The sequence below is a fragment of the Artibeus jamaicensis genome, unplaced genomic scaffold (genome assembly GCF_021234435.1).
Source record: "Artibeus jamaicensis isolate MK-2021 breed Jamaican fruit bat unplaced genomic scaffold, CSHL_Jam_final contig_2790, whole genome shotgun sequence".
Taxonomy (NCBI): Eukaryota; Metazoa; Chordata; class Mammalia; order Chiroptera; family Phyllostomidae; genus Artibeus; species Artibeus jamaicensis.
In genome coordinates, this window is record NW_026521616.1 from 1,430,519 (window position 1) to 1,445,396 (window position 14,878).

Here is a 14,878-nt window from a genome sequence, read left to right on the forward strand (position 1 = left end):
TCAGTTGTCTCTCCCGCTCCCCCACTGGGGACCTGGTTCTCAACCCAGGCACGCTCCCTGACTGGGAATTGAACTAGTGACCTCTTAGTTCACAGGCCAGTGCTCAATCCACTGAGCCACACCAGCCAGGGCTCTTACTCCCTTTTTAAACTGTACATTGGATCATTTGCTCTTTAGGTATCTCACATTTTAGATATGGCTGATTATATTCTCATGTTATTTATATATTCCTCTCCATATTTATTATAAACTGGTAAGTAGATTTAGAGGTATGGTCATGTTTAGATTAAATTTTTGTAAGGGTTACTATATATTTCCTTTTGCATCATATTGAGAGATACATAATATCTAGTCGTCTCTCATTTAAGTGATATTATATTGATCAGTGGGTTCAGGCATTATCAATGTGATCATAAAAAGTTTCTTCAACTATTTTTATTGACTGTTGACTTTAATGGTTTTTTTTACATTTATAAAAATTATAGCCCTGGCTGGTGTAGCTTCGTGGAGTGAGCACAGGCCTGCGAACCAGAGGATTGTGGTTCAATTCCCAGTCAGGGCACATGCCTGGGTTGCAGGCCGATTCCCTGCAAGCCAATTCCCAGTAGAGGATGCACGAAAGGCAACCATACATTGATGTTTCTCTCCCTTTCTCCTTCCCCTCTAGAGATAAATAAATAAAATCTTTTTAAAAACTATATATAGTCACTTATATTTATTTGTAATACCTCCTAGTTTTCTGGAACTCATTAAATGTCTACCCAACCACTGATTTCTAAGTACATAGTGTCTTCTAACTTTTTTTTAAAGATTTTATTTCTTTATCTTTAGAGGGGAAGAGAAGGAGAGAAATATCAATGTATGGTTGCCTCTTGTGTGTCCCCTGCTGGGAACTGGCCTGCAACCCAGGCATGTGCCCTGACTGGGAATCGAACCTTGACTTTTTGCTTCACAGGCCTGTGCTCAATCCATTGAGCTGTACCAGCCAGGGCTAATTTACTAGTTTTCTATTCCTATACCAATGCCATATTTATCTTATTAAATAACATTATGCTATGTCTACTAAGGCTGGTTTCTCCTCACTCATTTTTTTTTCATTCAACTTTTTACCTAATGGATTTAGTAGCCATTGATGATAATACCTTAATTTATTATTTTAATAGAGGTTATTACCTTTGCTTTTAAAGACTTGATTTTACATATTTTAGAAATATAAATTAGAGGACTCTGGTCAAGATGGTGGTGTAGGCATACATGACCCACCTCTTTGCCCAACCACATCAAAACTACAACTAAAATATAGACCAACCATCGCTCAGAACCAACAAAAATTGAGTTAAATGGAAGTCTGACAATTATGGAAGTAAAGAAACCACATCCATCCAGACTGGTAGGAGGGCAGAGACCTGGAATGGGCTGGTCCCACGTCCACTTATGCTGGATAGAAAAATGTGAGCCATATCTTGAGGAGTCCCTCCCCCACACCATGCCACCCAGCCCAGGGCTCCAGTGCCAGGAAGATACGTCCGCACAACTTCAGGCTGCAAAAGCTAGCTGGGATTGAGTTGGCGGAAGAAACTGCCAGAGAGCCTCCTGCAGTTCCTCTTAAAGAAACCACACAGGGACTCCTCTACTCAGACTCACTCCCTCTGAACTCCGACACCAGGAAAGCAGCTTGAGGAACACCAGTGGTATACAGGAGGGGGCTGAGGTATCTGGCATCTAGGCGAGCAGAGGCCCTTGTCCCTTTTCTGGCCCTTTCTCCACAACAGACTGGAGCCAGATGTAAGATTCTGTCAACCTGGCTAACACTATTTGACCATCCTTAGAGATCCCCAGAGACTCTGCACCTACCAATTTTGGGGCCCACCCAAGCTGCTTTTCCATATGAATAGCTGGTCTTGGCTCCTGCTGGACAGCTTCCTAAATCCTCTCAAGCAAGCCCTGGCTGGTGCGGCTTAGTGGACTGAGTGCTGGCCTGCGAACAAAAGTATCATTGGTTCAGTTACCAGTGAGGGCACTTGCCTGGGTTGTAAGCCATGTCCCCAGTGGGGGACACATGAGAGGCAACCACACATTGATCTTTCTCTCCCTTTCATTCTCCTTACCCTCTCCTCTCTCTAAAAATAAACAAATATCTTACAAATAAATAAATAAATGAAACAAATAAATCCTCTCAAGCAAGCAGCTGCTGACATCAGTGAGCCCCAGGCCCTGAACTAGTAGCCTAGATTCACAACTTGGCCTTGCCTAGAAATCTCCAGGCCCAGCACAAGTAGCAGCCATCTCTGATTGCTTTGTAGCTCAGAAAGGGTAGCCCAGGGCAAAACACTGGTGGGGGCCGACCTTGGCCTTTACCACCACTGTGCCTCTGCACAGCTGATTCTCCACAGAGTATGGAGGTTGGTGGTATGTGGTCACAGCCATTCAGTGACCTAGGTAAAGCCCTCTCATTGATCTGCAAGTAGCAACCAAGACTCAACTACAAGAGTGGGGTGTACTCAGCCCATATGTAGGGTGCACCTTGAGTACCCACCCAGCTTGGGTGATAAGTGAAGCTGTGTCTCAGAACCCTACAGAACAGCTACTGCATTAGGCCACACTACCAAGTCAGAGAAGCTCTGCCTAATACATAAAAATACAGGGAACTTGCCAAAACCAGGAGACAGAGAAACATGGCCCAAATGAAAGGACAGATCAAAACTAGAAAAAGAGCTAAATGAAATGGAGATAAGCAATCTATCAGGTGTAGAGTTTAAAACACAGGTTGTAAGTATGCTCAAGGAATTCAGTGAGGACCGTAACAGCATAAAAAGATCCAGTCAGAAGTGAAGGATACACTGGTTGAAATAAAAAAACTTACAGGGAAACAGTGGTTGAAGTAAAGTGGGTGAGGCTGAGAGTCAAATCAATGATTTGGAACATAAGGAAACAAAAACCATGCAAAAGAGCAAGAAGAAAGAAGAATAGAAAAAAAACAAAGATAGGAAAAGCAGCCTGTGGGACAACTTTAAACAGTCCAACATTCACCTCATAGGAGTGCCAGAAGGAGAAGAAATTGGAAACCAATTTGAAAAAAATAATGAAAGAAAAATTTCCTGATTTGGTGAAGGAAATCGATGTGCAAATTTAGGAAGTAGAGTTCCAAGCAAGATGGCCACAGAGAGGCCCACCCCAAGACACATAATTAAAATGTCAAAGGTTAGAGATAAAGAGATGAGGGGTGTGGGAGAATAAATGAAAAGTGAGGGGATTAAGAAGTACAAGTAGAGCCCTGGCTGGTGTGGCTCAGTGGATTGAGCGCAGGCCTGTGAACCAAAGGAATTCCCAGTCAGGGCACATGCCTGGGTTGTGGGCCAGGTCCCCAGTAGGGGGCACAGGAGAGGCAACCACATATTGATGTTTCCTTCCCTCCCTTCCCCTGTCTAAAAATAAATAAAATCTTTTTTTTTTTTTTTTTTAAGTACAAGTAGTTAAGTACTGAATAGCCATGGGGATGTAAAGTTCATTATAGGAAAGATTAGCCAAAGAAATTTCCCAAATGACCTGTGGACAGGAACAAGGATGGGGGCATTGCCTGAGGGAGTGGGGGATGCTGGTGAAGGGGGAAAATCGGCACAACTGTAATAGTATAATCAATAAAATATTATTTAAAAAATTATATGAGATTCCCACAGTACATCTCTTTGGTTTTTAAATGCAAATCCATAAAATAGCCAGAGTGAATTTCTTTATGATTCACTTCAAAGCTGAGTAATTACTGCTTTCTTAGTTTTTAGATTTTAAAAAGTAAATCAGTTTTCATTTTGCTTCCTTCCTCTAACCCCCTCAACAGATTGAAGAAGAGATGTTGGCTTTGCAGAATGAACGCACAGAACGAATAAGAAGCTTACTGGAGCGTCAAGCCAGAGAGATTGAAGCTTTTGACTCTGAAAGCATGAGACTAGGTTTTAGTAACATGGTCCTTTCTAATCTCTCCCCTGAGGCATTTAGCCACAGCTACCCAGGAGCTTCTGGTTGGTCTCACAACCCTACTGGTGGTCCAGCACCTCACTGGGGTCATCCCATGGGTGGCCCACCACAAGCTTGGGGCCATCCAATGCAAGGTGGACCCCAGCCATGGGGTCACCCCTCAGGGCCAATACAAGGGGTACCCCGAGGTAGCAGTATGGGAGTCCGCAATAGCCCTCAGGCTCTGAGGCGGACAGCTTCTGGGGGACGGACGGAGCAGGGCATGAGCAGAAGCACTAGTGTCACTTCACAAATATCCAATGGGTCACACATGTCTTATACATAACTTAATCATTGAGAGTGGCAATTCCGCTGGAGCTGTCTGCCAAAAGAAACTGCCTACAGACATCATCATAGCAGCTTCCTCACTTGGTTACTACAGTGTGGAAGCTTGAGTGCATATGGTATATTTTATTCATTTTTGTAAAGCGTTCTATTTTGTGTTTACTAATTGGGATGTCATAGTATTTGGCTGCCGGGTTTTTTGTTGTTTGTTTTTAACTTTTGGAGATATTTTGAAAAGGAATCATGTGTACGCATACATACGTCATGTGTGTGGTAAAAAAATTGGCTAGATGGGTATTTTCTGAACACTGTAAAAATAAAATACAGCAAAGTGGCTTGACTCATCACTTTGGGGCAACTGTATCCTAGGAAGTTTGAGAAAAGATCTAAAGCCTTCTCCATACCCCTGATTCTTATGAGCCACTCATAGCAGGCAACATATGCTGGAATGAGTTATGGAAACACACTTGTATTCCCTCGCCAGTATATTTTTTTTATTAAATTGGTCTGACTTCTCAGCCTCATTTGGAGTAAAAGTGGAAAGCCATGAACACTAAAGGGTTACATTAATTTTTTCAGAGAGTAGGAAACAACTTAGTTCTTTTTTTGAATGCTGCATAGGCTTGTCAGTAAATTTTACTTTTTCCATTCAACTGTGCCTTCTTTGTGGCATGTGAAGTGGAGGTGCTTAAGGAGATCACAAGTGGTGTGGAAATTGCATCAACAAACCTGTAAGCCTTTAAAGGAGAAGACCAGAAGGGTGAGAGAGAGGCCCCTGAAATTTCATATTGTGGGTATGTTCAGCAGCAGACTGAGGAGGTGAAGCCTGTATATCCTAATGTTTTATTGCTTATACTGTGATATTTCATACTAGTTAAGCTCTGTAGCTCTCAAAACCCCAAACAGTACATTTACTTTGTACAAAAACAAAGAATTATAGCCAATATTCATCAAATGCCAGAGGTATTTGAATGATGCCATATTTGTACACTGCCATTAACAGAATTGTTATCACACTACAAAGAAATTAATTTGATTACCCCCTTATGGCTTATGGGATTTCCTGTTTACACGTAGAATAGCCAATTGTTTAAAGTTTAGTTGCCATAGTGAACCAGGAATCACTGAGCCAATGACTTTACCAGCTGCTGACTAATCCTCACTACCACTGTAGATTTTGCTGCATGTGCAGGTCCTCTCTTTTTTTAAATTGCTGTTTTTGTTGCTGCAGTACTTTACAAACTTCTAGTTCCTTGAGACTTAGTGACCATTTGGCATTATTTAACATCATATAGTAGGAAACACCACTTCCTGAAGTCTCTAGCCTCAGTGCTAAATTACTACTGAAGAGGAACTAGCAAGTTTGGCAGATTTAAAAAAAAAAGAGTAAGTTGAAGTGGTCAAGGAGTCTCTTGACAAAAGCTAACCATTTTCTTTTTTTCCATAGAGGAGCATGTGTTAATTTGTGTCATTTCGTTTCATTTTGCAATGAAGGATTAATCCAATGCTGAAAGTCAGATGTTACTTGGTATTTCATTGCCAGTATAGAAATTTAGTTGAAGGTGGATAGGGAGCTGTGAGTATTACTTGAAGAAAAAACAAATGTCCTTTCCAATGACATATCAGATTTTCTTACAGGTTACTGTCCTGCTTCCTCCCCAGTTGTCTTGAAGAACAGCTGCTGCTAACTCTGGATACTGCTTTTCATATAGTCAAAGAATTCTAACTCCAAGTTAGAACTTGGAGTTAGAATTCTTCTAATTCCCTGTAAAAGATGCTTTTCACCTAGACCAGACTAATGACCAAGTGGGAATTTATTAAATTTAAGTCTTCCCTAGGCATATCAGTCCAGTATTCATGAATCATCCCCTTAGGAGTTTTTGGCATTTAGTTAAAGGTAATTGGAAGAAAAATGTTTTGATGTAAATATTTTAAAAACCAACATCACCATAGAATTTCACACAATTTTATGCAGTGTTTCAGGTAGCACTCTGATACATTGTCCTCTTTGGCCATGCTCAAGGTCACCAGTTTTTAGGTGAGCATGACATGTACCTGTCATATCTAATGAAAGGGGCTTTTGATTTTCTCAATATATCTTTTGCATTCAAATATCGTAGTATTTCAAACAAATTGAAATATCTACCTATATGGAGGAAAATGGTAGAAGAGAGCTTTAGAATTAATAAAATGTCCAAAAATATAATGGAATTTGATACCTTTTTAAAAGTTCTTATTAGCCTCTTTGTACTGCTAGAGGGGTAGAACAGGGAAGCAGATCAGTTTTATACACAAAACTCTTTAAAATGCAAAAGACTGTCAAAGATACATGTTAAAGTCCACTTGTGAACTTAAATTAGTCAGAGTTACTGGGTTCACACAGGCCACGTGTACTTATAAAATCGTGATTGAATACTGATTCCAAATGTCTATCCAGTAAGGCTTTGTCCAGTTTTACATGTAGGTCATGAGTATACCTGGATTATTCCATGGAGTTAATTTTAATTTTAAAATATATAGTTTAAAAATGATACATATTAATTGGTTTGTGTGTATTTATAAGATCTAACTTCTGAGAAATCTCATGCAAGTAGGAATCACTAAAGGGTAAAGCTTGTAGCAGGAAAATTTGAAAGATATAAGAAATCTTAAAGAAGCAGGCACTTTCTGAATCAATGTACAGATGTCAACATTTGATCAAATTACTACCTCCTCCCAACATTGGTGTTCACTCAGTACATATGTATTTAAGAAAATGAAAAGTATGAGAAATTTGCCCAGCATATCAGAAAGTCATAAATGCTATATCTGGTATCCAGAGCTTGGCAGTAAAAATTTCGTGTTCACTGTCTCTCCCTTTCTTTAGTTAGCATTTTAAATAATGTAAAGCCTCATACCTTGAAATATGTTATTTCTAATTGGGTTACCTTTCTTTTGAACATACTTTTTCTCCTGTTATTAAAGTCAGTTCTAACCCCAAATTATAACTTCTTCATTATATAGTAATCTGGAAAATGTTTATATTACTTTTATCCAGAGCTGCCCTTCTTTTGGGGGCATTTTTATGCCTAGGGATGAATAGTCCTGCATTTGATGCCACACCCACAGGTATAATATGCTTGGTACTCTATACCAAGGATTTATTGGTGAATTAAACTTTTTAGTACAGTCATGATTTTAAGCCGCCCAGACATCAGGTGAACACCATTCAGTACACTAAAGAAACTGTCCTTGACATCCCTCCCACTCCCACCAAATTTTCCTTATTCCCTTTTCAAAAATCAAAAACTCTGTGAGTGTCTTTTTCAGACCATAAGGCAGACTTTAGTACTTTCTACTTCTTTAAGTACTAAATGTCTGGCATTTTAAACTTTTATAAAATACATTATGTTGGACACTGGAATAATACTGTTTATTTTCACCTGTGAAAAATGACCTTATCGTACTTGAAACACCTCCTTTGCATTTCTCCATTTGTGCCATTCACTAGTGGAAATAAATTGTATTATACCATGATCTACTGGCTTTTTAAAACTGTGTTAAATATGCACATTTTTGGTATAGCTATTATCATGTGTATGTATATATTGTATATACATATGAGTGTCTATATGTATGTATAGATAGGTGGATGTAACTCATACTGTACATTTCCATCAGGGCACTTAAGGTTCTGTTATTTTGTTTTGTTATCTCAGATCCTCAGTTTAGGCAAGAATGCATGTGTTTAAGAATGAGTACTCTGGGGTGGTGTTTATGAGAAGGTGGTCATTAGATGCAGTCTCTGTTTTAATCCCCTTTTAGCACTTGTTTGGATGGAAAGAAAATTAAGTAAAATGTGGAAACCTAAGTTGCAGATGCAGTAAAATAGTGCTGGGGAAGGAGCCAGTTAGTGTTTCTACGAGTTTTTTTCATGATGCAGAGAGAAGTGAACCATGGCAATGCAAAACACTGGTGGTGATTCCTCTTCGAAGATGATCAAAGAAACAGTGAATCTTCACGTGCACTCTTGAGTATTAGTGATATCATTGATCCTCGTCCTCTTTTTACTCCACTAGCACCAATAATTATAAATTTTGCTAAGGACCAAAATGACCAGGAAAAGAATGACTGCAAAAGCATCCAAGGTTCTCCTAAACTATAAAATCAACAGGAAATGGCCACTGGGAGAGAAGGGTATGGTATTGGTGGAGGGCTGTCTCCCTTTAGCTGCCTCTTCTTGCTCGTAGTAAGTTCTTTGTGCACCTTCCACCCCTTCTGAGCCACTACTAGTGAAGCAGAGATTTGGCTCAACGCAGCAACCCTTTCCTAGGAGGTTTATATGGTCTCTTGTTTTGTCCCGTGCCGACAATGTGAAGTGTCTAGTGTGTATTCAAGTCAGAGAATAATACATTTAAGGTGTAGAATATGAATCTCCTATAATGATGGAAGAAGAGGTTTTTGTTTCTTAGATAGAAAATTACCTTCTCTAAGGAACAAAGGCAAAACTTGGGCTGTCATCTTTGAGCTGTTTATCAAAATACAGATCATTTATTAAAGAGAAACAGGTTCTCTATTTTGTTTTCCCTCATCTAACATGGTGTAGGTAGTGCTCCAACCAGGTTGTAGCATTGCCTTTGAAAAAGTACTCACTCTTTCTTGTTGAGAACTAGCAATTTCCCACCCTCAGATTCCTATGAAAATGAAGAGTGCTGTACACTTAGCAGACTTGCCTCTTGTACGCAAGGACTACTGATTGAAGTCTATTTTGCTGTGTGTCTGGTTATGTTGTCTGCACTTTTATGAAATCACTACAGTAGACTACATTGGAAATGACTTTTTGTAAAGAAGTTTTATTAAACACTTATCTAGAAAAAGAAAGTGAAGCTGAGAACTCTTTATTGTATATTTTTATTTTCTACTGATTCTGGGAGCCCCCTTTAAAGTCACATTAACTCATTTTTTCCTCATTTATATTCAGACTTCCAAAATTTCACTCAAACAAGGGAAGAGAACCCACTTGGCCTAATGGTAGCCTTCACATCATAAGTAATATATAAATTAGTTTGCACCTTATCTGTCTATTGTGGGGTATTTTAAACTTGCACTTCCCACCTACCCAAAAAAATAGATATTCTTTGGAAAAAATAAATGCAGAGAAGGAAACTAGGGAGCCATTTACTATGTCACCACCACTGTTAACTGTCTCCCAACAATCCTAACTGAAGTTTCAGAGATTGTGTGTGTGTGTGTGTGTGTGTGTGTGTGTGTATGTGAGAGAGAGAGAATGTGCCTGTGTTGGGTTGTTTTGTTTTTAAATATACAAGAGATTCTCCTTTAAATAGAGAAAAATGTTAATTCTCTCTAAAACAAGATACCCACTGGATATACTAATCTGAACATCTGTAGGTAGTTTGCCATGAAAAAGTGGAGAGAATACAAGACTTCTGAATGAATGAAAAGGGTATCTTGATGCCCAAGAATTTCCCCCAAAGTACGGGTAATTTCAACCTGCACAGTTTCCTTTTCACTCACAATTTTTAGCAATTGTGAGTGAAAAGTCATGTAATTTTTTGTAAATATGTAGCTAACAAATTGACCTAGTTTCTGTATTTTTTGTTTGTTTGTTTTTGTACTAAAGTTTGTAAGTCTGTGCCAGCTAGAGAGGAGTCGCTGTCATTGCTGATTTGTGGGCCTAGCATCTAACCGTGAAACCATCTAGGTGTCATTTTTAGAATTAATGCTTAAATGTTGTTAAATGGGGAAATGAAGCTTAATCATTGGTCAGGTTTAAAATCTGAAGTGAAGTCGTTTTATTCAGTAAAATGATTACATGTTCTCAATCATGAGTGAGGTAGGGAGCCTCCCTCCCCCAGTGGCCATGTTTACAGAAGTGTGTTTTTGTCTATAAAGTGCAAGAGTTTTAATGTTTATGTAAATTGTGCAGGTAACATTATGGCTTGGAATTGTTTATTGGGTTCTCTAGCTGAATTTTCAAATGAAATGAACTGGCACATTGATCCCATTTTAGAGCATTTTTTCTATTTCCAGAATTATATGTTCCTTTTTCATGATCCCCACTTAACCTTTCTTTGATATGCCTTGTAGCCCCACAGTATTTAAGTCTGGAGAACATAGACAAGAGAAATGCATTTAAAAAAATCTATCAACCTTTATTTGTATTCTTGCAGTACTCATATGTTTCTATGGCAACTCTGAGGTCAGTGGAGTTTAGAAATGAGATAGGAATGTGAATGAAAAGTGTGTGCTCTTTGCTTTTGCATGGCTTGGCTTAGCATCACAGGTATTAGGGCCACTTGAAAGCATGAAGACCAGTTGTATGGGAACAGATTTCTCTCAGTGGCACATTTTGCTTTTTCTGAGCCCTCAAATATATTGCCTCCGCATGAACATTATGGTTACTATAAATTGTCCATGATCATGGAGTGAATTGTGTGATTTTTAAAAATGTAACTGCTTAATATTTGCAGCTTCTGGCTGATTCATGTGACTGTTTGGCACCTTTGAAACAAATGAAGGGAGGGGTATTGGGACCCTTCTAAACCCCTTTTATTTGTCATTTACAAGCATATTTAGTTTAAAATGTGGGCTGCCCCTGCTGTGTTGTCAGCTCTTCTTTTGCTGTCCGTTCCACATGTTCTCCCTTGCACTCATAACATCACAGAAACTACCGCCCCTTCTCCCTAGTAGCATTTAATGTTATAACTTTTATTCCACATTAAATGGGACTTGTGCCTACTTAGAGTGCCCCTCCAGTTAATTACTACACATGCCTGAAATAATCCACGCAGAGTCACAAGGAGAGAAGTTTTTAAAAGTCCACTTGAGGCCAGTAAATTATCTAAGTATTTTACCACATTATCTTGACACTCGATACATCAGCCTATTAGGAACTGCAGGTGGTTTCATAGAGCAAAATCCAAGGGGAGAGGAATATGTGGGGTTTCTGTTAAAAGGTAACTTTGTTCTTATTTTACCTTTCCTTTTATGATCCTTCTCTGCAAGGTTAGAATAAGTTAATTCTCCAAATTTATTTTATTTTTTATCTTTTAGGGAAACTTTTATGAAAGTGATGGTCTGATGTAAATAACATTTTAAGATATAGTGCACATAACTCCCCCAGACTATTCCAACGTGATAATTTGTAAATGCTTTAGAGTTTTTTAAATTAACACTTGTGTTGCTAAATCCTATTTATGTAAGTCTGCTAAATTTTTTAACCCATTTAAAACTTAAGACAAACATTTAAATAATGGATGGGTTACTCTGAGCAGTTTAGCTTTCAGAACCCCCTTGTTTTAGTATATGAAAAAGATAGCCTAATGCGCATTAATGAGGCTGGAGAGACTATGAGACATATGTATAGTGTATATTTTAAAACAGCTTTGCTTGTATTGTGAAGATTTAAAAACAAACTTGAGATTTTTAACGTAACTATTAACACAGTTTTAACATAAGTTATCCCACTGGGTTTAAGAGCATCTTGAATGTATAATCCTTTTTGTAACCCAGGTTGGTTTCTGCTTTTACCAGTCATCCAAACATATTATTTATGTTTTTAATTTTATATATTCATTTCCCTTTGTTTTCCTCAACCAGCATGATTTTTTTGCACATGTATTGTAGAAATTTTTAAAAAGAAAATTAATACATCATTTTCTCTGGGTTTTCTTCACTTCTCTCTTCCTTTGTACTAACCCCTTACCTTAAAGGCCATATCGCTCCATTTGCATTATTTGTGCAAATGCCAGGGTTGGTTTTTTATTTTTATTTTTGCTATTTACCTAAAAAAGAAAAGTGCTTCAGTCAGTTGCTTTTTCTATTTAAAAAAGAAAAAAGAAAAGGAAAAAAAAAGCTGTAACCTTATCATTTCTGAGTAGACCATTGAGAAGTGAATGCACACCTGTAATAGCCCAGGACCAGCTTTGGTGGCTGAAGGGAATATTTTAACTAAGCAGGATGTTTTTTTCTAAAAGTGGTGTATATTATTCACAATCTCTTTCAGTTATTCCCACAAATCGGGTCCAGATAAAATGAGGGTTATCAGCAAACTGATACGTTATCATTGAGGTTCATCAATGAATTTGTACATTTCTAGTTCCCTTTGGTGAAGGGAAAAATGATGATTTTGCAAGACCTAGATTTTGACTTGGTTTCTTGCCTCCTTTTTTGGCAGCCTATATCTTCTCATCTCCTAAAGCCCTTGAGCCTGTAGGGTTTTTGTAGTGGATGAAGGACTTGTGGTCTTTTAAAACTAGGACTGGTTTTTGGTTTTTTGGTTTGTTTTTTTTTTGTGTGTGTGAGAGATTATCATCTTGAAAGTGACGTTCTGCCACTTTACAGATGACTAATTTTAAATATACACAGTCCTCTCAATTTTCGGACCAAACAGATGCCCACAGTGGAGGCTTATCAAGGGTTGCAATGGGGAAGAAGCCTCTCCCTCACTGTCAGCACCAGCTGGTAAAGGTGACTGTACAGATGTGCATTTTCCTTTTGGTAGAAATGGTCCACAGCACTAACTGGTAAGGCTTATTGTACAGTATATTGTCAGTATTCTTCTGGTTCAACATACCTTATAGTTCTTATATAACCTGTATTAATTGTATAGATTGTGCATTTAAAGCTGTTACCAAGTTGTCAGAACATAAGAGCGAAAACAAGGTCATATGTAATATTTTGTTTGTAAGTATCCTTTGTATAATAGCAAAGGAAATGTTTAAAAAAATCAACTGTAATAAAGTAATTTTAGTACACAGTGTCTGCTCGGTTCTTCTTAAAGTAGTTTCATCCTGCCCTGACTGCCGTGGCTCAGTAGGTTGGGCGTTATTCCTCAAACCGAAAGGTCACCTGTTGGATTCCTGGTCAGGGCACATGCCTGGGTTGCAGGTTAGGTCCTTGGTGAGAGGCAACCAATAAATGTTTCTCTTTCGCCCTCCCCTTCTCTCAAAAAATAAAATCTTTAAAAAAATAATTTTATCCCAATAAAGTATATTCAATTCAGAGACTATTGGATAATTACTGAATCTCAGTCACTGTGCTGAATGTTGAAGTATAAAAATGAGTAAGATAGGGATGAGGGTAAAACTCCCTGATACAAATAGAAGCCCTCTAGTCCAATTACCTCAAATTCTATTTGCCAGACAGTGAAGTGGCCTATTGTGTTATAGGTGTCAGGTGATTTTTGAGGTTCTAACAGTTTAATGCAGGTCCTTAAATTTAATATAGACCTATTTGTGGTCTATATGACTACAGCTCCCACACAGAGATATATGCAGTTCTTGGACATTGTAAAAACCAAAAGGTGGCTTCATCTGGGCTTATCTTTCCAGATGTGAAAAATCACATTGCAGCCCTATATATGGAGCAGAATATCTAACTAGTTCTGTTTAAAGCACTGTTAAAGTGATGTTTCTTGTCAGAAGGCTAATTTGGGGCAGGAGGGGCATTTATGGGCTGGGGTTTACATGTTTTTAATTAGAAAACGGTTTTGAGTGTTTTTTTTTTAAGATTACTTATTTTTAGAGGGGAAAGGAGCAAGAAAGAGAGATATATCCATCAGCTGTCTCCTGCACACCCCCAACTGGGGACCTGGCCTACAACCCAGGCATATGTCCTGGGAATTGAACTGGTGACCTTTGGATTCACAGGCCAGTGCTCAATCCACTGAGCCACATCAGCTAAGGCCAGACCTTAATGGATAGAGGTAGACAAGGTTACTGAGGTGCTAAGGCTATGCAAGCTGTACAATAAATTTGGGAGTGTCATTTATGTGTATAGCTCTCCCATGGAATTGTATGTTCCAGCAGCTCAAATGACACATTCTTTTCCCTCGTGTTACTATCCTTTACATTATGAAGTCTAAAATGAGCGTTTTTTACTGTAACCTCAGTCAGTGATTGATTAGGAAAAGGCAAGCCCCACTAAACTAATTGTGAGATCTTGAAAGTCGCTTCATCTCTGAGAAATAAGAAAACAGATGGTTTGGGGCCAGAACAAATGAACCAAGGCAAAACCTGTTAGCCAATGTGACATGGTCGTCAGAGTACATGTGTGTGTTTGGGCGGGTCATACAGAGACTTTGCCCTCAGTTGGGCAACCAGGACCCAGCCTCTGAGCCTCAAAAGGTGCTGCTCTTCCAGGCCCTTCCCAACTTTACAGTGGAATTAATAACTAGAATATCTTGGCCTTGTAAGAATGAGAACAGTCAGACCTGAAAGCGTTGCCATTCACCAGAGGGGTCTTCGAGCTCCAGTCAAGGAATTCATAGACATGCAGAAGGGGATCTACTGCTTTTACTGTCTCGTATCTTAACAGACCTAAGTTAAGGCCTGTTTACAGTCTGTCTTTTCATATGGAACAACTCAAAATAACTTTTCCAAAGAAATAGGAGTCACTGATGAAGTACAAACTAGAACACCCCCCCCAACTCCAAGCTACTTATTCAGAACTTTCGCCAATGCACAAATTACTGATGGTCCACTAATTAGGGAAATGTCTCTATGTAGGTACTTTTGAGGATCAGGGAATTTTGAGCCTGCTGGGAAATTATTAGCCCAGAGAAGGAGGCCTGGTTTTTTAT

General features: G+C 38.7%; 1 protein-coding gene across 5 annotated transcripts in view; it reads left to right on the forward strand.

The window, feature by feature from the left end:
- The window catches only part of TAOK1 (TAO kinase 1), a 155,836-nt gene extending 142,784 nt beyond the window's left edge, over positions 1 to 13,052 (forward strand). For all 5 annotated transcript variants that reach the window (XM_053662773.1, XM_037162886.2, XM_053662776.1 and 2 more), the window contains one exon: positions 3,836 to 13,052. In XM_053662773.1, coding sequence (XP_053518748.1) covers positions 3,836 to 4,297 — 462 coding nt within the window. In that variant the 3' untranslated portion in view covers positions 4,298 to 13,052. The remainder of the gene's footprint in view (positions 1 to 3,835) is intronic.
- Positions 13,053 to 14,878: the final 1,826 nt, after the last annotated feature.